General features: G+C 38.9%; 8 protein-coding genes across 8 annotated transcripts; 4 read left to right on the plus strand and 4 right to left on the minus strand. All coding sequences in view use genetic code 12, as the record gives it.

Annotated features, from left to right (window-relative positions):
- Nucleotides 1-383: 383 nt before the first annotated feature.
- Nucleotides 384-1,691, plus strand: CHT1 (Cht1p; the record flags this gene model as incomplete). Its single annotated transcript, XM_067694836.1, has 1 exon — nt 384-1,691. One exon carries the CDS (start codon nt 384-386, stop codon nt 1,689-1,691), a length of 1,308 nt encoding a protein of 435 aa, XP_067546024.1.
- Nucleotides 1,692-1,715: 24 nt separating this feature from the next.
- On the minus strand, nt 1,716-3,609 carry ZCF38 (Zcf38p; the record flags this gene model as incomplete). Its single annotated transcript, XM_067694837.1, has 3 exons — nt 1,716-1,815; nt 1,884-3,252; nt 3,579-3,609. 3 exons carry the CDS (start codon nt 3,607-3,609, stop codon nt 1,716-1,718), a joined length of 1,500 nt encoding a protein of 499 aa, XP_067546025.1.
- Nucleotides 3,610-3,813: 204 nt separating this feature from the next.
- Nucleotides 3,814-4,242, plus strand: I9W82_005640 (uncharacterized protein; the record flags this gene model as incomplete). Its single annotated transcript, XM_067694839.1, has 1 exon — nt 3,814-4,242. One exon carries the CDS (start codon nt 3,814-3,816, stop codon nt 4,240-4,242), a length of 429 nt encoding a protein of 142 aa, XP_067546026.1.
- Nucleotides 4,243-4,670: 428 nt separating this feature from the next.
- Nucleotides 4,671-8,024, plus strand: POT1 (acetyl-CoA C-acyltransferase; the record flags this gene model as incomplete). Its single annotated transcript, XM_067694840.1, has 2 exons — nt 4,671-5,876; nt 6,000-8,024. The coding sequence occupies 2 exons, from the start codon at nt 4,671-4,673 to the stop codon at nt 8,022-8,024; spliced, it is 3,231 nt and encodes a 1,076-aa protein (XP_067546027.1).
- Nucleotides 8,025-8,217: 193 nt separating this feature from the next.
- Nucleotides 8,218-8,700, minus strand: I9W82_005642 (KEX1; the record flags this gene model as incomplete). Its single annotated transcript, XM_067694841.1, has 1 exon — nt 8,218-8,700. The coding sequence occupies one exon, from the start codon at nt 8,698-8,700 to the stop codon at nt 8,218-8,220; it is 483 nt and encodes a 160-aa protein (XP_067546028.1).
- Nucleotides 8,701-9,545: 845 nt separating this feature from the next.
- I9W82_005643 (uncharacterized protein) lies at nt 9,546-10,421 on the minus strand (the record flags this gene model as incomplete). Its single annotated transcript, XM_067694842.1, has 1 exon — nt 9,546-10,421. One exon carries the CDS (start codon nt 10,419-10,421, stop codon nt 9,546-9,548), a length of 876 nt encoding a protein of 291 aa, XP_067546029.1.
- Nucleotides 10,422-13,337: 2,916 nt separating this feature from the next.
- I9W82_005644 (leucine-rich repeat domain-containing protein) lies at nt 13,338-15,737 on the plus strand (the record flags this gene model as incomplete). Its single annotated transcript, XM_067694843.1, has 1 exon — nt 13,338-15,737. The coding sequence occupies one exon, from the start codon at nt 13,338-13,340 to the stop codon at nt 15,735-15,737; it is 2,400 nt and encodes a 799-aa protein (XP_067546030.1).
- Nucleotides 15,738-21,589: 5,852 nt separating this feature from the next.
- Nucleotides 21,590-22,204, minus strand: I9W82_005645 (uncharacterized protein; the record flags this gene model as incomplete). The annotated part of the gene is made up of 1 exon (XM_067694844.1): nt 21,590-22,204. One exon carries the CDS (start codon nt 22,202-22,204, stop codon nt 21,590-21,592), a length of 615 nt encoding a protein of 204 aa, XP_067546031.1.
- Between the last annotated feature and the right edge of the window lie 1,158 nt (nt 22,205-23,362).

A 23,362-nucleotide genomic window follows, 5' to 3' on the forward strand; every position in this document is an offset into this window, starting at 1 on the left:
GACATCTTTTTTGTGTAAACTGCGAAAAACAGAAATTTAGATTTTGTGAATCATTTCCTAATCGGGACAAAAGATATTTGCAAAAAACCTTTCACCGAGTTTATGGCGCGACTCGTGGCGAGAGGGGTGACGAAGGATTTGAAGTTTGTGTTGCCATGTGAGGAACAACATTGACACTTTCCAGTCAGAATTCACAAAAAGCTTCTTTGCGTGAAAACTTGAGTTTCAAAACACACTCCTTTTAAAACACCCCCTTCAGTTTCATATCTGTTTTAGGTAAACAATAATTTAACATCGTATTTTTTTTGTGACAACCGTGGTTTCGTATATAAGCGATGGTGTGGTATGTCATTTGTCTCTACTGAGGCTGCAATAGCCAACTAATGTTGTTCATTTTATTTATACTACGTTTCACAATTGCCTCAAATATCGCTGCCTATTGGGGCCAGAATGCCGGGGGTAACCAACAAAGTTTAGGTGAATATTGCTCTCTGTCGACGGCAGATATCATCATTTTGTCATTTTTGAATAACTTTCCAACACTTGGCTTGAATTTTGCAAACCAATGCTCGCAAACCTATGGTGATGGTCTCTTGCATTGCTCCCAAATTGGTCAAGATATCAAGTCATGTCAGAATCAAGGCAAAATAATCCTTCTTTCATTGGGAGGGGCTACTGGGAATTACGGATTCTCGAGTGATTCAGAAGCACAGCAATTTGCTGGAACATTGTGGAACAAGTTTGGTGGTGGTGTAGACCCAGAAAGACCATTTGATGATGCTGTTGTTGATGGTTTCGATTTCGATATTGAAAATAAGGATCAGACAGGATACCCTGCTTTGGCAAAACAATTACAGTCGTATTTTGCATCTGGCTCGAAAAAGTTTTATCTTTCAGCTGCTCCACAATGTCCATACCCTGATCAATCCGTTGGAGATTTGATGTCTCAAGTTGATTTGGATTTTGCTTTTATTCAATTCTACAACAACTATTGCTCCATTGATAAGCAATTCAACTGGGACACTTGGAGCCAATATGCAAGTGGGAAGAATATCAAGTTGTACTTGGGTATTGCTGGCTCACCATCTTCGGCTGGATCAGGTTATGTTGATTTATCATCAGTGCAGAAAACCATATCATCTATAAAGAGTGATGCATCGTTTGGCGGGGTGTCGATTTGGGATATTTCATCTGTACCAGATCAGTACATTGATGGAATCAGCGACGCATTAGAGGGAGGCAACACGTATAGCACTGGAAATACTCCTTCCAGTCTGCAGCCTTCATACGCACCCACATCATTTGCCACGCTTGGCTCTGCAACTGCAACCGTACTTGGCTCTGCGCTCAACACAGCAATTACCACTCCAACTACAGCTCCAACAGCCACTCCTACCACCACTAATGTATTCTTAAACTGGATCAATGAATTCTTTTCATCACTGACTTCTGCATCGGCAGCTACTCCTTCAGTATCTCAAGCAGCTCCTACAGTATCGCAAGCAGCTCCAACAACCACCAACTGGCTTGATGGTCTTTTTGCTCCTGAAGTCACCACATATGTCACTATAACAACTACTGTTGCACCTTCCATATTCAAAAGAGATGTTGTTGTTGATTCAGAAGCCACGCATTTTCACCCGGGATACCTTATTTTTGTTACATTTATTTCTATACTATTCTTTATCTAACCAAAATTCATAGCCTCATTCCAATCAGGAAAAATAGACGATAAATCTAAATTGTGCATTGCATTCAATGGATCTTCTTCCTTGGTTTCCTCTGATAAAACATGCAGGATTTGCATTGTGTTTTCTATGTTTCCGTAGTCGCTGATGCTGTGCCGTATTTCATCTGCCTGTAAGTCAGCCACTTCAGAGAACATCTCTTCCAATTTGTGCAAAGTTTCAATCCAATTCTTACCTAATCCCCAAGATTGTCTCCAACTATTCAATGTTGTTAAGCAGTCCCTTGCCATAGCTTTGAATCTTTGGGTCGGCTGGTTGGGAAAATGTTGTTTCAATACTTTTGGTGGATAAGCGGCAATGTACAAACTAGTAGCACCAGCTGTGAAAACTTGGAAGCCCGTGAAAGGAGCAATCACCATTAGATTCATTGGTTTTAGCCTCTTTGCAATCAGGTCTAATTTGTCCAAAGTTTCAAATAATTGAGCTGTAAGAGCGTTCCACCAACCTGGCGGTCCAATATCTGGCAGTGCATAGAAGTACTCCCTGTTTAAGAATATTCTGCAAAGGAAAAATAGCCCATGGAAGTAAGCAAAGTCTGCAGCAGAACCAAAACTGATGTGCTCTTCAAGATGTGAAAAGTTGAGAGCTGATGGAAGTTGTTCTTCAAACCGGTCTAGTCTTTTCGACAATTTAAAAAAAGGAGATTCAGGATCCCATGGTGCTAACGGCTCCAATTTTGATCCTGTCACACCAACCCAAGTGCCAATCTCCCTCCAAATTTCAAACAAGTAAATCATGAAGCCGTTGCAGGAAACCTTTGTTCGATCAGTTTCTGGTTTGTCAACGTCGTTTCGGAAACATTGAGTTTGAATCTCCCCAAAGATAAAGTTTCTCTCATGGTCTGGAAGTCTGACGTGTATATCAGATAAACTGATGCAGGAGTGTCCTTTTCTTCCGCTTGAGTTGCACCTGTCCATCATGTAAACTCCCCAGATGGCTCTCCTTCTGACTTCATTCTCGAGCTCATTATTTCTCGTTGGCTCCTCATTCAACCCCAAAATCATCGCCATCCTAGCAGCTAACCCAACATACATGTAGCTCCTCGAAGCATTACCTTCACCCCATTCATGACTGCTTAGAACGCATAGTGCTTGGACATTCGAAAGGGATGGGTTGTCAAATTCTTCCAGCACCAATTTTCTTGCGTGCCAGCCAAAATCAAGTGACGCATTAAGAGCGTCTGGAAGTGTATTTTGAAGCCGAGCGGAAAGGGCAAGAATTGCTAGAAGAACCACGGGATTGGGCTGTAGTGGGGTGGTTATTGGTGGCAGTTCAATAAATGTTGTTGGATTGAACTCATCTGATCTGAGGAACGACATGAACGTCGGTTTGTGGAAAATAGGAAATATTCCCTTGTACTGATTTTCAAAGAATATCTCAACTGTCTCTATGATGAGATCCTTATCAGGGAGGACCACTGTTGGGCTATGTTTTGGTTTCGGCGCCAAACTCTTTTTCTTCATTTGAGAAGCTTTCAAGGTATAAGTGCAGCTCAAGTTCAACTCTGAGCATCGTTGGCAAGTGGATCGATTACTATTGATACATCTTAGTTTGCTCTGGCGACAGCGGTTGCATGCAACATTCGCCCTGGGTGTCTTGAGTATGCTCATATGGATGCTTGGTTGAGCCACAGTTTTTGAAAAATTGGATTTAACTTTCGCAAAAACTTTTATGCACAAATTTCAGCTTAACAATATTGGCAGTGTGGTAAAAGCTGTATAATAGAGTATCGCTTATGAATTTGATTACGTGAACGAGTGTACTACTGATATTATGAGGAGCGTATCACAATTCTCTAATGTTACACTTGCAGCTAATTACTTTGACCACCGTTAGAAAGGTAGCTTAAGATCGCACTCATTGGTGTATCTTCCAAGAACGATCCTACTCGTTTACAAAGGATATATCTTCCAAGAACAATCACACTCATTTACAAGAGTTATATCTTCCAAGATCCCAAGTGGGAACTGGTTTTTATTAAGCCGCACTGCCATTTGATGACTCAAAATTTTGTACTTTTTTTTTTTTTTTCTCTTTCTGTCCATCGAAAGCCCTGATTCCAGCAATGTCCACAACATCACTCACTACAGATCAACAGGTAACCTTTCAATATTGTAATGAAGCGGTTTTAGAACTACATTGCTCGCCATTCGGTCTCAGTGGTATATACATCAGGATTGCCGAGGCATCAATCATGGGTATCGGTTCCACGTTGGGGCTGATTACAGGAAGCACACGAGGCTTGATTCATTACAATAATGCCAGCGACCTACAGGATCAAAAGTACAAGCTTTACGTCATTATAGATGAAGAGGGGATGTTGCGGATCGATTTCACCAAAATCACGATTGATGAGGGAAACAACACTGAGAACGGAAATAAGAATGACGATGAGGAGCAATTACCAGACTTGATATTCAAAGGACCGTGTCCTGAAGGCCGGCCGGACAATGTGGAACCGTTTATAGGTATATTCAGTTTCGAGAAGGAATAGGGTAGCGACAAAATTAAATCCGTGCATGCGGGAACAAAAAAAAGTTAAACCTCGGTACATAATTTAGCGGATATAGACCTTTTAATTTAACACAAGCTCACTTCTGAGTTGTAGAACCGGTGTATATCAGCTGGATTCAGGGTGCACCCAACTTTGAAGACCTGTATTACAACGACGGCATCTCAAAGCATTCCCCTGCAGAGTCACATGTGGGGTAACAAGTATTATTATAATCTCTAAATAACCGATGGAAAAAGGCAGCAGCGGCGGGGGGAAAAAAAATAAAATAAAATTACTCTCTCTTATTATTATCACAAGCGCATGCGGATTCTATATTTTTTTCTCCATGTTCCCCATATTTGTCAGAAACTTTTTCATTTAAACACCACTTTTCTTTTCCATCCAATCCATTTTTTACATTATCAACAATGAACTCAGTCAACAACTTAAGCGGTCACGTTAAAGACCACACCAAGAAAGATGTTTTGGAAAAACACCCAGACGATGTCGTTATTGTCGCTGCATACAGAACCGCCATCGGTAAAGGTTTCAAAGGTTCATTCAGATCAGTTGGTACTGACTACATTTTGGCTGAATTTTTAAAAGAGTTCCTTGCCAAGACCAAGGTTGATCCAAAGTTGATTGAAGATGTTGCTATGGGTAACGTTTTGAACCAAGGTATTGGTGCTATGGAACATCGTAGTGCTTGTTTAGCTGCAGGTATCCCATACACTAGTGGGTTTGTTGCTGTCAACAGATTCTGTTCTTCTGGTTTGATTGCTATTTCCGACATTGCCAACAAGATTGCTGTTGGTGAGATTGATTGTGGTCTTGCTGGTGGTGTTGAGTCAATGACCAAACACTACAAAAAGATGGTTCCTGAAATTGACCCTCACTTGGCTGACAATGAACAAGTTGCTTCTTGTTTGGTTCCTATGGGAATCACCAACGAAAACGTTGCCAACAGATACAACGTTTCTAGAGAAGCTCAAGATGCTTTTGCTGCCAAGTCTTACAACAAGGCCGAAAGAGCTATTGCCACTGGTAAGTTCAAGCTGGAAATTTTGCCAATCAAATCAATCATTCGTGATGGCGAATCTGAAAAGGAGGTTGTTGTTGACACTGATGAAGGGCCAAGGAAGAATGTTAATGCTGAAGGTTTGGCCAAATTGCCACCAGCTTTCGGTGGTAGTACCACAGCTGGTAATGCATCACAAATCTCCGATGGAGCAGCTGCTGTTTTGTTGATGAAGCGTTCATTTGCTGAACAACATGGTTACCCAATCATTGCCAAGTACATTGCTTGTTCCGTTACTGGTGTGCCTCCTGAGATTATGGGTGTTGGTCCAGCTTTTGCTATCCCAGCCGTATTGGAAAGAACCGGTCTCAAGGTTGACGACATTGATGTGTTTGAAATCAATGAAGCTTTTGCTGGTCAATGTTTGTACTCTATTCAAACTGTTGGTATTGATGAATCCAAGGTTAACTTGAATGGTGGTGCTATTGCTTTGGGACATCCATTGGGTGTTACTGGTGCTAGACAATACGCTACTATTATGCCATTGTTGAAACCAGGACAAATTGGTGTCACTTCCATGTGTATTGGTACTGGTATGGGTGCTGCTTCAGTCATTGTTAGAGAGTAGGGTATATATGAATAAAATAATATGATAAGTAGAAAGATTTTTCGTTAAAAAAACATACGCACAAAATCATCAAGCCAAGACGGCATGAGCCGAAACAAATTCAATCTCAAGCTCCCCTTGGAAGAGATTCAAGATGAAGAGCTTGTCAACATCCTTCCCTCTTATCAAATGTATCGCAATACAATTACCAAAAACTTGACACCATCAGAAGACTTACGGTCAGCCCCACCGTTATACGACCAACTTAGCCAATACATACAATCTGAGCCAACATCGCCCGAGCCAGATATGAATGATGAAGAAACGATTTTGGAAAACGCTCACAAGCTAAAAAGGTTGACATCGGTAAACAAGAATGTCGGGAAGCTATTACACGTCACCATTCACCTCACTGAAAGCATCGGAAAGCCTGGTGAACCCTACACCATCATTGATCCACTCAGCAAAGAATATAAACAGGGCAATTCCATATTCGGTTTCGTTCTAATAACCAACAAGTCCACATTTCCAATTCCCTTTGATATGTTTTCGGTTCAGTTGGAGGGAGTGTTGAGCTTTGGCAACTCAAACAGCACTATAGTTGATCAGGCCGTTGAAACAAATACATTCCTCAGCATGTTTGACTTTAATGCATCGTGGAACGACGCTTTTCTTGATAGATTGAAAACAGAAAACAACAACCCCCGAAGAAACACCATATCCCAATCATTTGATGCCCGAGATGGCACGTACTTCCACTTGGATCCGAAAAAGGTGTTTCAACCCGGAGTGACGTATAAAAAATATTTTGCTTTCGTGATGCCGGAAAAGCTATTAGAGGATGTTTGCCTGTCTTCGTTAATCAAGCATTTGCAAATACCGCCAACGTTGGGGATTAGCAAGAGCGAGATTATAAGCTCTTTAAGGCACAAGTGGAAAGGTGGCGCAAATTCAAAAAGGTATGCCTCGGTCACAAATGACCTTTCATTTGCTGATGTGTCGGTAAGTTATGCTATTAGTGCAAAAATCATTGGTCGAGCTGATACTTACAAAGAACTAGTCGGTGCGAACCAACTTGTCAATCTAGAGGGGTATGTTGTTGCTAATGAAGACTACTTACACATCAGGGTGATTCCAGTCACTCAATCCGTGTTTGCCCTCAATCGAGCTATGATAATTCAAGAAGCCAAGTTGTTGTACAATTCGTTGCTTGAGAACGTCAAACAAGTATTGGCACAAGGCAAGGAAATATCTCTAGGGATGCTGCTGCAACAAGTTCAAGAAATTGAAAATGATATGAATCTTTATCCAACGCCCAGCTCAACAGAACTATCTAAAATGCGACAAATGTACATGGCCAAGAAGCTCGATGAAAGTAAGGTGTATGAGATATTCTACCCAATAAAAAAGAAGCTGGTGTTTGGCACATCGAGTGTTGTTGGTATGCTTGCACTCTCCACTCCCAAGAAAGAATATGTTATGGAGTACGTAAGTCCCACTGGGTATCCGAATGGCACCCCGTCCATTTTGAAAATCCCGATTGACATTGTTTACATAAACAACAAGAAGTCACAACCACCAGAATTATCCATCTCGGTTGAGCTTGTAGCGCTTACATTGAAGTCAAAGAAGCATCCAATTCCTTTAGTTATTCACCCGGATATGCTATTTGAAAACAAAAACAAAGGAACAAGTCCTTCGCTGGACAATTTTGATGTGCTCACCATCAAGCGATTTCAAAATTACGCTGTTCAGGTTTCAAAGTTGATGAAGGATGCGCCAAGCTTGGATATCGAGCCTGATATGGTAAGAAGCATTAAAGGGTTCGCAGGGTTGACGTCAAAGTACATCCATTTAAAGGTGCAGGATGTCCTGTTTACATCCGACGGTACCAAATACAATTCTGTCAATCAGGCACCATGGAGGAAACAAGTTGAAACAAAAGATTTTGAAGAGAAATATGTAAAGCAATTGGTAATCACGGCAAATATGGGCTCGCTTGAAGTACGACCATCGCGACTGACTGATTTCTGTTTGGTTCCCGATTTTCAAAATTGTATGATTGCGAGAGTGTATTACTTGAAGATTGATGTGAAAATGCAAAGTGGGGAAAAGTTGCCACTAAGAGTGCCTATAGTATTACAAAGAAGTGTATAATCTATAGAGTAGTGACTATCTCTTTTACAAGATATTGGAACAACAATCTAGTGGGGGGGAGAGCAATTAAGAGAGGAGGAGATGTTGAGAATATAAGATATGATTGATGACTACTACTGTGATTGCAGATAATACAACAAGACTATGAAATAAAAAACGACGACGAACCTATATGGTGGAGAAAGTATATAATCTATGGAATAGTGACTATCTTCTCAGTTCCAAGAACAAATTGAAACAATGATCTGGAAACTTCTGGCACATTGTATGGGACTATGTGACTGGCGTTGTAGATATTCACGAAAGTCAAGTTTCTATCTTGTAAAACCCACCCAGCTGGCTCAGATCCAAATTCCCAATCAATTTTGTTATCTGGATCAGAAAAGCCTTGTTCACCATTCCAAGTCATGTTTGAGACATAATCCAAAACACCCTCGGTGTTACATATGATATCGTTTGCTCCATTGAACAACACAATTGGAATCTGTTCAAGAAGTGCTGGTAAAAGCGTCTTTGCTGGGGCAGAGTGTGATGGAACAAATGACGAACTCACGTTGGAATTACATTCCTGCCAACGAGCCTTGTGATTGATTTTCCAAAAGGTGACACGGAAAAGTGAATAACTCAGAATCCAATGCTTTGAAATCATGGTGCATCGAATGTAAAATTCATTCATTGACAATTGGGCGTGTTGAGAAAGGGAGTTAAGTTGTAGAATCTGTGCTGGTGATGCGAATTATTTGGGACCCCATTAGATAAGCTACCAAAATCGTTTGATTAGACCATGACTCTTTCTATTTTTGAGCCTCGTGGATGTATTGTGAAAAATTATATGTATTTCTAGTTGGTTAACAGAGGCCTGCATGGTATTTTATACTATTGGTATGATGTCGATGTTTGAACTTTTTTTTTTTTTTTGGCTTTTCCAGAGAACTACGGATTGACCATTCTTTCTTTCAACAAGATACATCAACCATCTGAACATTTTGACACATCACCTCAATGTAAACCCGAAAGTAGCCGCTCGTTGAATAAACTGACTACTCCAATGTCCGTAACGTACATGCCAGCAATTGTATACTGCCCTTACCCCGCACATTTGAAGTCCGTCCCAATCCACGCATCTACAACCAACTACAAACAATGATAACAAACACCCTTGAAATATGCTCCATTCAACTAACAAGTAATTGAAGGAAAAGCAAAGTAGGATGCCTGTCATTTTCCCCCTTTTCAAAGTGATGCAAGTCGTTAATATATTGAAGAAGAGAATCGAAAATGTTTGGTTTATAGTGTTCTCGATGGTTGCTGTTGACATCTGTTACGACCTAAATAATGATTCAAGTTTGCTGATAAAGTGACCGCATATTGCTCTGCTGATGCAATCTTCGATTTAGTTAGTCGTTTATAGGTTTGAGATTTTTGATCAAGAGCAGGCAATTTTACTAAAGTATTCATTGAGTACATAGATAAGATTCAATAAAGAAACAAAAAAACCATCATCAACAGAAGCTCTCATCTCTAAAACGCGATGCGGCTGCATTTGATTCCCTGCTTTTCACAATGCTCAACATATTCTTTGGGACTGTAGGTGGAAATATTCTTTTTGATATATTTCTCATGAAGTCTCAATATCTCCATTGAATTATCCCAAATCGGCGCTTGTGACACCAAATCCTTCTTAAACTGTTCAACGTGCTTTAAACAGTTATGGATGTCCTCCCGTGAGCTACTAACTGTATAGCCACTCAATTCATTGATTGGCTTAAACTTTAATTCTTTTTCGATTCTAATTTCTTTGAAAGGAGTGATTGTTGGAGTTTTGTTTTCAGTTTTCTTTGCTGGTTGTTTCAAATACGCTGCTTCTGCGTCTTCGATCGCAGAAGCAGTAAAGGCTCTTGATTGTTGGTGGAGTTTTAAATCGTTTCTGCAAAACCTCTCAAAAACAAGAGGCACCTTGAAGCCCCAATCTAACAATAACATACTGTATATGTGATTCAACACCTTCAACAATGAACTCAATTGCAAACTATCGTTGGGATAAAAAAAGCTGATGTCAATGGAGAACGATGTAAGCAACTTTTCTTTTTTGATATCTTTGGTCAACAAGCACTCATTAGTCAATGTAACCCCGTCATCTGTAACATTCGATTTTGATGAGTAATCCATTTCTTTCCATGGTGTTTCAAGCTTTCTACCAATCAATTCCAATACCTTTTGATCAATTTTTTCATTATTAATTTTCAAAACAAAATTTAACTGTAACTTTGAATCTGGGAAAATTTTCCCCATTAATTGCTCCTCATCGTACGTTGCTTCGACGTTGATATCTAAGTGCTTGTACCCAATGTATCGGGTGGTACTACTCTCAAAATGTAAATCAGTTATTTGATTCATGGTTTAACTGAAAAGAAAATAGAATATAACTACAACACTAACAACCTACGCATATATGTATATATATATATGAAGCAGATAAAAACAAAAAGAAGTAAAGAAATAAAACGCCTCAACAAAAGAAAGAAAAGGGATAAAAGAAAGCAAAGGGGCAAAAGAAAGAAAAGGGGCAAAAGAAAGCAAAGGGACAAAATAAAATAAAAATAAAAAAAAGTTAATTTTTAGATTTATTTTGTATTTTGTGTATCTGCATAACGTTTTGAGAAATGTGATGATATTGCTGTTTAGTACAATTTGTTCAATGATATACCTCTTTAGTTTGTAGTTCTTGGAACTTAAAACTAAAATACATTTGTTATTAAAAATGTAGAATAGTAATAAGAAGAGTGGTATAAAAGTCGGCAACTATGAACTTGTCTAGAATTTCATGTGAGGAATTTCAAGTTCTTGATCAGGTATGAGCACTTAAACTAATTTCATCATGTGGAAACGTTTAAATGCAACCTCATACATTATAAAAAAAGAAAAGAAAAAAATAAAGTTTTGTGTAATGTAAATCTATTTGTATTAGTTTACTTGTTTTAGGGTGCTAAAGTAATATAACGTTTAAAACACAATTTACGACATTTATATAGACTTCGTTTTGATAGTCCTCTTAACAACAGAAATACATGTTTTCTTTTCCTTCTGAATCTAATCTACCCTCAAGTTCTCTGGTAGCAGAGACGCATAAAAATAAAACTTTTATTTGATCTCGTACCGTGAATTTTATTAAGGAAGTAGAGCAAAAAAATAAAAAAAGAGATACAGGTAAAAAAAAAACAACATAAAAAAGAAACAAAAAAGAAATTTTAAAAAGGGAGATTACACCTTGTTACAATCATTATAGCTGAGCTGCTTAATACTGAAATAGGAAGTATTGTTACAATCATCTTAATAACATCGTATCCAGTTAATCATTACACAAACAAATGGTCAGTTTGTGTATGATCTTGAAAGTGGTAAAATACTCAACATATATATCTCCAACCAACAAAATTTGACTTACAACATTGTCGTATCTGCAATCGTGATGACGTAGGTAAACCAACAGAACTAGACTTATAGCAGTGCCGTATCTGCAATCAAAATGACGTCGGTAAACCATTACGGTAACTTCTTTCTGTAACGTGTATAACCCACTTCAATATTATATTTGTAAGTGACCTAATTTTGGTCCCGTACGACTTTTCAGCAAATGGAATTTCATCCAACTGTTGCTGTCATTGATCACAAAAATTGCCCTCGATACGACGATATTTGATGAAAGGAAGCCGCAAGCGGATAACCTACAAGTTGGGTAGCGATCTTTTACCCGGATTATAGTAAATATAATGGTGGACTCGCCATAGCAAGGAGAGAGTTTAAATGTTTATATTGGGTTTAGATATGTAGTTAAGTTTGGTAGTTTGATAGATTGATAATGACAGTATATGTTAGACAGTTGTACCATGTTTAGTGCTATGATTTCAGTAACCTTCCCTTTGATCTTCCAACAACATCCAACAGTGAAAACTTTTTCTCTCTCTCATTTAGTGGGTAATCACTCAGCAAATATTTGTCCTAGAGTATAGTACTTAAAATATCATCAGTATCATCGAAGGTACCGATGAAATCTGACAACAAAGGGGGTTCGGAGATTGTATAGGGGTTTAAGAAGGAAGTGATGACATAAGCAGAATTTACAGTGATGAAGGCGGTGCGCTATTTTTTTAGATGAGGGATGCCGTTAAGGCTACAGAGCAGTTCGTTTCTGAACAGAGTACACTTGTTTGTATTCAGTTGGGCTTATAGTATTATAGGTTACTATCTCTATCCAGTTGCCCTTCGAGATGAGTCAAGATTTGCAACAGTGTACTTGCAGTAATGAACTAATTGATTGTATCACCTCTTTTGTCAAGTTGCTTGATCACCTCCAAGTTGTCTCAATGGGTTTCTCCTCCACCTAATTGCGTCCTTGTTGGTCCTTCTCTTTTAAGTTCTGGTGTTTCTTATTTCCCTTCTCCAAATTGGTCTAATGTACGAACATTCATCCAATGATGCTTTCTCTAACCATTAACTTTCTGCAGCACTTTGGAACAGTGGTATTGGGCACTCACCGTTGCCTCCGTTGTATTCTCTTATAATTTGCTGCGTCTAGCATCTCCATTTGTTGGCCAACCTGACAAAAGGTACCAAATTTCTAGTAAGACTGTGCCTTAACTCCAGTAACTCTCAGTGTGTATGTAACTCAATGTCGATGATAGTTGGCAGTGGTGGTCCGAGTAGTCTCCAAGGTGTGGCATATCCCTTTTGTTCCAACTTGCCCTTTGCGTCTTCTTTCACCAATTACTGTCACTAATTGACGACAACATCCTAATTGATCATTTCAATGATGATTAGTTGTACTATCCGTCATCCTGTTGATGGTGTTTCTTTCGTTTGATAAAACCATCCATCTCCTCCAAAACCCCATTGCTTGATGTCAACTCGCTCGACCTTTGTAGATACCAAGTCATTGACTCTTTCTTTTCGAAAATCACTATACTGTTTGTTCCTATCCACAATACTGTGTTCATCCTAACTGCATCAGACGGTTTTTGAGTGATGTTTGACAGTCCGTAGTTGTGTACTCTTTTAGGATCTTCAATTGGTTGTGATCGTGGTTGCTCAGGTGATATCTTTCATGTCTTCTTGATCAAATGTATACCCTTCAACTGATTGGGGGAGGATGATGGACTCTGACTGATAGTAAGCGCTCCTCTCTCTCTAATAACTTGGGCTTCACAGTTGCTAACTTGTATCCTCTGCGTACATGTGAAAATAAACTGTAAAGTTGATAACTTTTTCGTCGACTCTTCAACCTTTTTTCAGTTTACAGCAAAACACGCAAACAATATGGCAAAGATGCCGAAAATATCACTAGATCAATACCCACATGACATCCTATTTGAGATATTTCTGATTGCTGGTGTTACAAACCTTAGAAAGCTACTAAATAGCACATTCCTACAAACCAATCCAAACATTCAACAAGCTATAAACAATGTGATAATAAAGGGATCAACCTACAAATACGATAATGCAACCACACCATTTAAGTCTGAAGATTACCTGATCGGGTCCCATTGGCGTACAACAGACTTTGTTACCATTGCGGAGGTTCAAGCTTTTGATGATTATTGCGTGGAAAATAGTATTGCAATTGAATTGGAGTTTTCCTACTTGATGAGAACAATTCTTGATTGGATTGAGATGGAAAAGTTGCTCAAATGTTTGAAGGCTGGCAAATTTGTGAAAAGGCAATTGAAGATAGACTTATCGGAGTCGGATTACACTCTTGACTTAAACAAACTTCCGTCACTTATTGGCCCTATCAAGGAGCGCTTTATTGGTTTGTCCATTGATCTGTCTCCTCTTGGGTCCTCAGTGGGTGCAATTGATTTGGAATATTTACGGGACATTGAGGTTCTACAGTTGGATGGATGTGACATAAAGGGATCCTTCTCTCAGTATCACCATTTAAGAGAGCTTGACTATACGCCGCTGGATGAGCAAGAATATTCAATAGATCTCCAGAAGCTACCACCAACATTGCAGCGGCTACATTTGCACTCTTGTGACTGTATCGAAGGTGTTACCGACCAATCAGCACAGTTTCCCTCATTGGAGCTGATTTCGGTCTCCTACGAAGGGCCAGATCTTCCTTCATGGGTTAAAGACATTCTCCGGTTGATGACATGTAACAAGACCACGAATATTGAGTATGACGGGGAAGAAGATAGTGCTGATGAGGAATTTTTGGAGCTTTTACTCAAAGAAGCCAGAATAAAAGGTTTCAAATTGGATTCGTTGAAGCTAGATACTACAACTGAATCCAAGCTACAACTATTGCCTTCCAGGCGATTTGTTCAAGCTGGAATGCAAGATGAAAATTGGCACCCTTCTGAACTACCCTCCACTTTGCAAGAGATACGTCTTGATTCATTGGAACTTTCCAGTAGTAAGCAGATTCTTCAATATTTTCCAACTAGCTTGGTGAAACTAGAACTAATTGATGGCGCTGACATTGACTGGAGCGATTCGGATTTGGACTTTTCAAAATTTCTGAATTTGAAGACTCTCACATTGGAAGGTTGCGCAACTGGAGATTGCATTAATTCCTTCACTTTTCCTGATTCCCTTGAAGAAATGGACTTGTCTTATAATTCTATAGAGGCCATTGACGACGTTAAATTTCCCAAAAAGCTCAAGAGATTAGTAATGTCGGGTGAAGAGATTGAGGAAATTTGTGAAACGCCTTTTCCACGATCATTAAAAGAGTTGGATCTCTCAGAGAGTGTATTGAAAAATGTTGATCTTGTGTTTAATAAATTTGGTGAGGCGCTCCAAATTGACGTTCTTGATTTGAGAGGGAATCTGTTTTTATGGTTATCAAAATGTAAGTTACCAGGCACATTGCGGTTCCTCGCATTGGAAAGGTGTATTCAAGATGAAGCACTACATTTTGGTGATAACTTGCGCGTACTAAATTTGAGTGGGTGCGAATTCCAAAAGCTAAATGAGGTAACTTTTGGGTCTAGTTTAACGTCGTTAGATCTTCGGTGGTGTAAGTTGAAACATTTCAGTATGAAATTACCAGAGTCACTTGAGGAAATTGATCTATCAGGTAATAGTTTTAAGGAAGTACCGGTACAGCTATGCAACCTCAGAAACTTGAAGATTATAAGCATGTCTTATAACAACATAAAGAGTGTTAATTTAAACTTCACCTCATCGGCTCTTGAGGTCTTTAATATGAACTGGAATAAAATTAAGGAGATACAATTGACATTCCCTGAGACAGTTACAAATCTTAAACTGGTTGATTTGAATGCGAATCGATTGACAAGGTTCTCAATGGCAATGATTGGCCACAATGGTAAAACCTTGCACAGCAACCTATATGAGTTGGTGTTGTCGGAAAATCATCAGTTACGGGAAGGAGACATCTCAACCTTGCTAGCACAATTGCCAAAGTCCACTCAATTGGTTTGGGTTAACAGCGAGCCCTATGATACTAGCGACATTTATGTAGCAAATGAACTTCCAAATAAGTATCTTACTCAGAGGAGGAAATGTTCTACAGATGCTGATGACTCGGATCTGGATATGGAATCAGAGAGTGGGTCAGATCTGGATACGGGGTCAGAGCGGTCAGACCTGGATATGGAGTCAGAGAGTGGGTCAGATCTGAATACGGACTCAGAGCCGTCAGACCTGAATATGGAGTCAGAGAGTGGGTTAGATTGGACATAGGCTACTCAAAGGGTGAATCAAATCTGAAGATGAACACCAGTGAAGCTGGTGACTCAAATGATCTTCCAAATCTGTGATCAACGAACTTGACGCAAGTGTGAAATCAACTCTTTAGATGTGCATTCTCTTATGTTATAGTGAGCACTGAACAGTGGAATCTTTGTGTTTGCATGGTATATCAAAAGCTCTCAAACAATACCAAAAGAAGAGATAGAGAAGAGTTGAAGAAGCAGGTGCACGAAAGAATGGTGCTGTCTGGCACTTACTAGATGGTGATGAGCAAGAGGAAAGAGATGTATTGATGAAAGGTAGAGATGGAGAAAACCCAGATCAATGGTCTGATAGAAAATTCCAGCAATGGTTATTTGGATGGAATGCTTTCACCGATGGGTATGAATCTAAGGTATAGGTTGCTGTATGTACACTCTAGATGAATGGTCATTCCTATACGACAGAGACCCGTGTATGTAGTTTAAGATCAATGTTTATTCATATCAACAACACTATGTAAACAAAACACTGGATTGCAATCCCATAAGCTTCTTGGCCAATGTTGACGGTCTTCATAAGCAGAGTGTAAAGACACTTTAACGGCTTGGCTATTTACCTCTTCCTGTTGTGCCGTCTGGGGGAAGTTTGTGTTTTGTTCAATGACAAGCACGTTGTTGGTGTGCCATCTTTGGTGCTCCAAATCATAAAAGACATACATGGTCAGTGTCTACCCACCATAATAATCACATTTCCTTTAACAAGCAGCAGGACGGTATTCATTTGGTTATTGTATCAAGACTCTTTTAATCCTTTCTTCAAAGATACTATTTCAAAGTAGTCTTCCAACTTATACCATTACAGCAAGGCATTGAGACACTTAAATGTTTCAATCAAAGCAAGACCTGTAGCATATACCATTTCTAATTAAGTAGTTTGGCAATTGATGCCTATATATTTGGAAAGACAAATCCCCAGCTAGAACTTTGCGTCCAGCTAAAGTCATGAGGTCTCTTAGTGTATTTCTGCCGGTTTTTGTACTTGTAGCAGTATTCTCAAACAAGCTCTGAACTAAGTCATCCAACTTTCAACATAATGCTGTTTTTGAATTCCCACTAGCATTATGAAGTTGTTTGGAGCAGTAGTATTGGGTAATTTGCAATTGCGTTCGTTGTATTCTTTTATCATGTCAAGTATTTGGCGTCTCCAATTGATTGTTAACTTGACAGAATGAGGCAATGTCCAGCCAATATTGTCTTGTTAAACCAAGTAGCTTTAAGTGGGTGCTTGGATCAATGTGGACGATCATTGGCAGTAGTGATCTCTGTATTCCAAGTTGATTCCGTGTGTGGCATGTCCCTTCTTGTTTCAACTTGGCAAACTGAAAATCTTCGCCCAGTACAGCTGCCATTTGACAACAACTCTCACAAGTGGGCTCTTTCAGTAGTGATGGTAATTGCATGTTGCATTCACAGTATCATCCTTAGTTTGATTCATCTAGGCGGTTTCTTGATTTGATGAAGGCAACAATCTCCACCAAGACATCATTGGATGACAGCAGTAAGATAAACGAAGACACCAATGTAAACACCTAGTCATCTGTGCTTAGTGATTACCCAGTCATTGATTCTTTCTTTTCGAAAATCACTATACTGTGTGTTCCTCTCCGCAGTACTGTGTCCATCCTAACTTCCATCAACTTTCAGGGGCTCAGCTCCTCGAGTAATTCTGGTCGCTTGCTATGAACTCTTTTGTGGTCGTTGAGTTGATTGCATGATGATTGTTCAGGTGATAACTTTCATGTCTTCTTCTTCAATTGATCAAATGTTTACACTTCTTCTGATTAAAAAAATTGTTCCCGTTGAAAAAAAGAATTTTTCTCGGACTTTTACTACCGAGCACATGTAATACAAAAGAAATGTGAACCTGTATTTAGACCCACAATGGATACAAATTGTACAATGTAAGGTCCAACAGCGGCTTCCAATGTCAAACAGGTGTAATTGAGACACAATGGACATACATTGAGGCTGTTTCCTCCAAACAACAGTCATGAGAAGAGCTTTTCTCTTCCATTCAGCAGTAGTTGGGTGTAATTTGATGATTTGATGAATTGTACTCATCATATTCTTATGTAAGTGAATACTAAACTAATGATAGAGTATATTCAAAGTTTGACACGTATCTATAAGCCAGGTATTTGTATCACTTGGCATAAAGAAACTTCTGAAGTATGTGATGAGCGTTAATGCATGACCAATTGTATTGTCATATTGACTCCTAGTTACACTTCCAGTTAATCAGATCATTCAAGTGGAGGGCATACTTAGGTGAGAAAACATCTTAATGGAAGCTATAAAGAATGCTGTGTTGTGTCTAGTTTACTGATTAAGATCTGAAATTTTTTTTCAATCTCTTTTTTTTCTCAACACTTCATTTTTGGCTGAATCAATTTTAAAGCAGTAACTACATGTCAATGTAAGTCCACCAATACTAGTCATATGAGTCTACTTATAGTGTCTGTAAGTATATATGACTCACAGGTTTACAATGATATACTAAACTAGCAACTTGTTTAACAAAGTTATACTGTTACACTGTGATATCTTGAAAATGAATACTACACAACAAGTCAGCCAGTTCTTGTCGTACTTGACTTATATGGTATCTATGTGTAGCTACGGATGTATAGCTTACAATAATGTATATAACTGAGAGGTTGTCTAACAAAGATGTGTTAATATGCGGTGTCTAATAAGAAAATGGGATATGAAATTTTGTTTTTTTCGCGCTCAATTTTTCTTTTTTTCTCAATACTTTGTCTAGACAACTGATTTTTACATTCAGAGAGGTACAACTATGGACTACGTACTGTTACATCAAATCAGCACAAGTAATAAAATATCAATTACAGAGTGATACAAGATTAATACACAACATTTGAGTACGAAATTAATTTATTTTTGAAACTATTTTTTTCTGAACTCAGACAAGCCAGTATAGTCATATAAAAATAGGTTGTGTTTAACAATTTTTTGTGTTGTGTATAGTTTGTTGTTGGTACCAGGTGTGTTGGTTTTAATTGTTGAAGATTGGTGATTTTTTCTCTTTCGTAAAAGTGCGCGCGAGTTTCCTAAAATGGAAGTTGATTCTCGGTTGAATTTTAGAACCGATGCGGAAAAAATATTTATTTCCGATTCGGTAGCGCTTATGTAATCAGTACAAGAAACAGAGAGTAATGAAGTATACAGATTTATGTACAAACAGAGACATTAACAAGTATGCTTTATAACAGGTAAAGTATACTCCAGTAGTATTGATTAAGCAGTATCGATTATTCACAAGAAAATGTGTAGTTGATAACAATTTTCATTTATATTCATGCAAACTTTGGGTGAACTTTTTGGAAATTTAACACTTGAAAAAAAAATTGACGAAAGAAGACATTTAAAAGTAATGATAGTGCTTTCATTATTACAAGTCAAACACAAGAAACATGTCTGTACTAACCAGGGACGTATAGAGTTACTCATTTGTAAGATATGGGGGGCAATAGTTATTTCCTTTTTGAGACAATGTGCGGCTTTTGTTGTAAGATGATTACATAAGCAGTACATTGTTGATTATGTTAGCAAAATAAGTGATACGAAGGGAACGAGAGGTGACATGGAGACAGGACACGGTGGAGATTAAAGGAGAAAGTACTGATTTTATTTGATTCAGTTCTTTAGCTTGACACATTAATACAAGCTGTGTACAGTAAAATATTGACAGAAACATTATAAAGACAGATATATTTGGAGACAGAGGAGAGGAGACAAGTTGACAAGTTGACAGTAGCTTCACACACACTACTCAAAGCTACCCACACACTTCTTTCTTTCTCAGAGACGATATTGTGTGAAATGCGTTGGGCCTTTTTACTGCTGAGGTAAGTGTACTGCATATAAGTACACAGTAGTAATACAACACACGTGAGAAGACACACGTGACACACGGACAATAACAGCCGATTCAGGGCCATTTTCACACCGAGGTTGGGAGATTTAAACACGAGAATAAGCAGATTAACACCTTATATACAAACGTTGAGAAAATGTGGGCGCGCGCCATAGTTAAGCGCTAACAAAAAAAAAGTGTGGGCAACCCTTAAAAAATGTGGGCGAAAACGTGGGCAAACTTTAATAGCTCCACGAGTTGAAGAGGTATGGCAGAGCTAAAGGTTTCATTCGATTTATATAGTTCACAGCTACAATATGGTACCTTAAAATATGCACTTGTCTAACAAGTTGGCGAGATAGGTTTGACACATAAAACGCACAATAACTCCTCGCATAGGTCATTGTATGCTACGATATTGGTATCAGTGTATAGCTAGAGGTATATAGAGTAATCTATGGTGTTTAAGTAGCAACTTGTCTTACAAAGTTGTGCTGTTGTGCTGTCTATCTCTCTCCGAGTGGTTGGTTGCGAATTCTGTTCCTTACTTTTTTTGCGGTCGTGTCCATTTTGCTAAATCCGACCGCAAACTCCGCACCAAATTTTGACCATTTTGTATGTGATTTTGCATCTCACTAAATCCGTACGCAAACGCCTAAAACCTTATATACAAACTTGCTTTTTGCGTGGGCGCGCGCCATAGTTAAGCGCTAACAAAAAAAAAACGTGGGCGGTGCATAATTTGCGTGGGCGGTAAGCGTGGGCCATCGCTAATAAGTACACGAGTTTTAACTGTATCATTGAAGTTAAGGTCTCTATGAAGAGCTACAAGTCTATAGATCATACCAACATGTTAAACTGCTTACTTGTCTAACAATTTTTGTTGCTGTTGTGTGTCTATTTTACAGTAGTTAAGGGGTAGTGTAAATTTTGCCAAAAAATGAGAAAGCTCAAATATCTCCACGAGTATACATTCTACTACAATGATATGGTGTCTATAAGTAGCTATGAGTATATAGATCTTACTGAGACACCTAGGTGCCCACTTGACATACAAAATTGTGTTGTTGTGCCATGTTGAATTTATTTTGCAGCCAGAGTCGTGTACTTCAGGCGAACAGCGTGGGCCCTTTTTTCATTTCTTAAGTATGGTCGTGCAATTATGGCGAACAGCGTGGGCGGTTCTCTCTTTTCTTAAGTATGGTCGTGCAATTATGGCGAACAGCGTGGGCGGTTCTCTCTTTTCTTAAGTATGGTCGTGCAATTATGGCGAACAGCGTGGGCGGTTCCCTCTTTTCTTAACTATGGTCGTGCATTTTTTGCGAAAAGAGCGGGCGGTTCCCTCTTCTCGGATCCGATAGTGCAGAATGACGAATCAGAATGAGCGGTTCATCTGAGCCAATCAATTTTACAGTAATTATTTATACTTCTTTTTTTGTTGATTCTTATTTCTTTCTCTTCTTTATAACTCCATCCACCAAAATGTTCATCACTTCAAACAAACCAACATATCTAAAATCATCAGTATAGTTTAATTACCACCCTCAGATTGAACTACCACAAGGTTTTGTTGCACTGGTAATTTCGTTGTATTAAAGAGAAGTACATATGTACAGATATCTTGACTTAGCAATTCATATGCTTTACTACATCATTCCAAGATAATGTGCTATGAAGACAGCATTGTTTCACAGCATTGTCAGCCAATGTTCAGAGAGTCTTTGACCTTGCGAGTTGTGATGAAGAATAGTCATCTCAAGGATTAGTTGGTACTTGCGTCGATGTTGGAAATTTACATGATTGGTGTACAAGCAGAGCAGAGGTCCCACACTAGGATCTACTTCATATCTCAAAACATTTCGAGAAAGTTTATAAATGGAAGACAAGTGCGCAAGTTGCCAAGTGGAAGACAAGTGGTCATGTTGTCACATGGTAGACAAGTTGATACATGGTTGATCAGTGGACATGTTGCATAGAATATAAGTGGTCATGTTGACAAGTGGAGGACAAGTGGTCATGTGCCAACTGGAGGACAAGTGGGCAAGTTGATACATGGTTGACAAGTGGACATGTTGCCAACTGGAGAACAAGTGGTCATGTTGATACAAGGTAGACAAGTGGGCATGTTGCATAGAAAATAAGTGGTCATGTTGACAAGTGGTCATGTTGCCAACTGGAGAACAAGTGGACAAGTTGATACATGGTTGACAAGTGGACATGTTGTCAAGTTGAGGACAAGTGGGCAAGTTGCATAGAAGACAAGTGGGCATGTTGCATAGAAAATAAGTGGTCATGTTGCCAACTGGAGAACAAGTGGACAAGTTGATACATGGTTGACAAGTGGACATGTTGTCAAGTTGAGGACAAGTGGGCAAGTTGCATAGAAGACAAGTGGTCATGTTGCGAAGTGGAGGACAAGTGGACATGCTTTTACACTGATTTTGGTTTTTGCTCTGTTCATGAACATCACGGTTTGAGGGTTGAATGACACAAGCAAGAGTATAAGGCAACACCAGTGAATCTACGTCAATTGGATCCATTTCTAGCTCTGGTCCAGAGCTGCTCCAAACTACACGCTACAAGGATAACAGGAAGTAAACAAGCTGCTTAAGGTTTCTCCTCGACATGTTGGGTCTCCCTCCAGTGCCCCCAATTATGACATATCAACAAAAGTGTCGTTCAAGTGTGACCAAAGAACCTGATGACACACAGCAACTATACTTTGCAAATGAAGAAGACAAAGCAGTATTTCCACCTTATATACAAACGTTGAGAAAATGTGGGCGCGCGCCATAGTTAAGCGCTAACAAAAAAAAAGTTTGGGCAACCCTTAAAAAATGTGGGCGAAAATGTGGGCCAACTTTAATAAGTCCACCAGATGAAGAGATATTGCAGAGATAAAGGATTCATTCAATTTATATAGGTCAGGGCTACAATATGCTACCTTAAAATATGCACTTGTCTAACGAGTTTGTGAGTTGGATTTGACACATAAAACGCACAATAACTCCTCGCATAGGTCATTTTATGCTACGATATTGGTGTCAGTGTATAGCTAGATGTGTATAGAGTAGTCTACGGTGTTAAAGTAGCAACTTGTCTTACAAAGTTGTGCTGTTGTGCTGTTTATCTCTCTCCGAGTGGTTGGTTGCAAATTCTGTTCCTTACTTTTTTTGCGGTCGTGTTATTTTTGCTAAATCCGTGGGCAAACTCCGCACCAGATTTTGAGCTTTTTGTATGTGATTTTAAAACCGTGGGCAAACGCCTAAAACCGTGGGCTAACGCCTAAAACCGTGGGCTAAGTCCGTATTTCTTAAATTATATAGTTACAGTCTTTTTCTCTTTCTCTTTTCCCATTCACTCAGCCAATAAATTTTAATACATTATTTTTATTTTCTGTAACGTCAAATCTTTCTTCTCCTACGATACATCATTAAATCACAACACGTCTCACTTTGAAGCACACACATAGAAGCGTTCGTTCGTTTCAATACTATTTGTTGTGGTTTCGTTTGTTGAGGTTTCGTTTTATTTATTTTTTTTTGTCTTAGACGCGTTTTTGTGGGGAGAAAAAAAAAATTACGCGATTCAATTGAAGTCATTACATGGCATCATAAGTCTACCAATAGTAGTGATATGAGTCTCTTTGTAGTCTCTGTGTGAAGCTACAGTTGATAGTTCTATGATGATGTACTAAA

This window comes from Candida metapsilosis (assembly GCF_017655625.1).
Source record: "Candida metapsilosis strain BP57 chromosome Unknown scaffold8, whole genome shotgun sequence".
Classification (NCBI taxonomy): domain Eukaryota; kingdom Fungi; phylum Ascomycota; class Pichiomycetes; order Serinales; family Debaryomycetaceae; genus Lodderomyces; species Lodderomyces metapsilosis.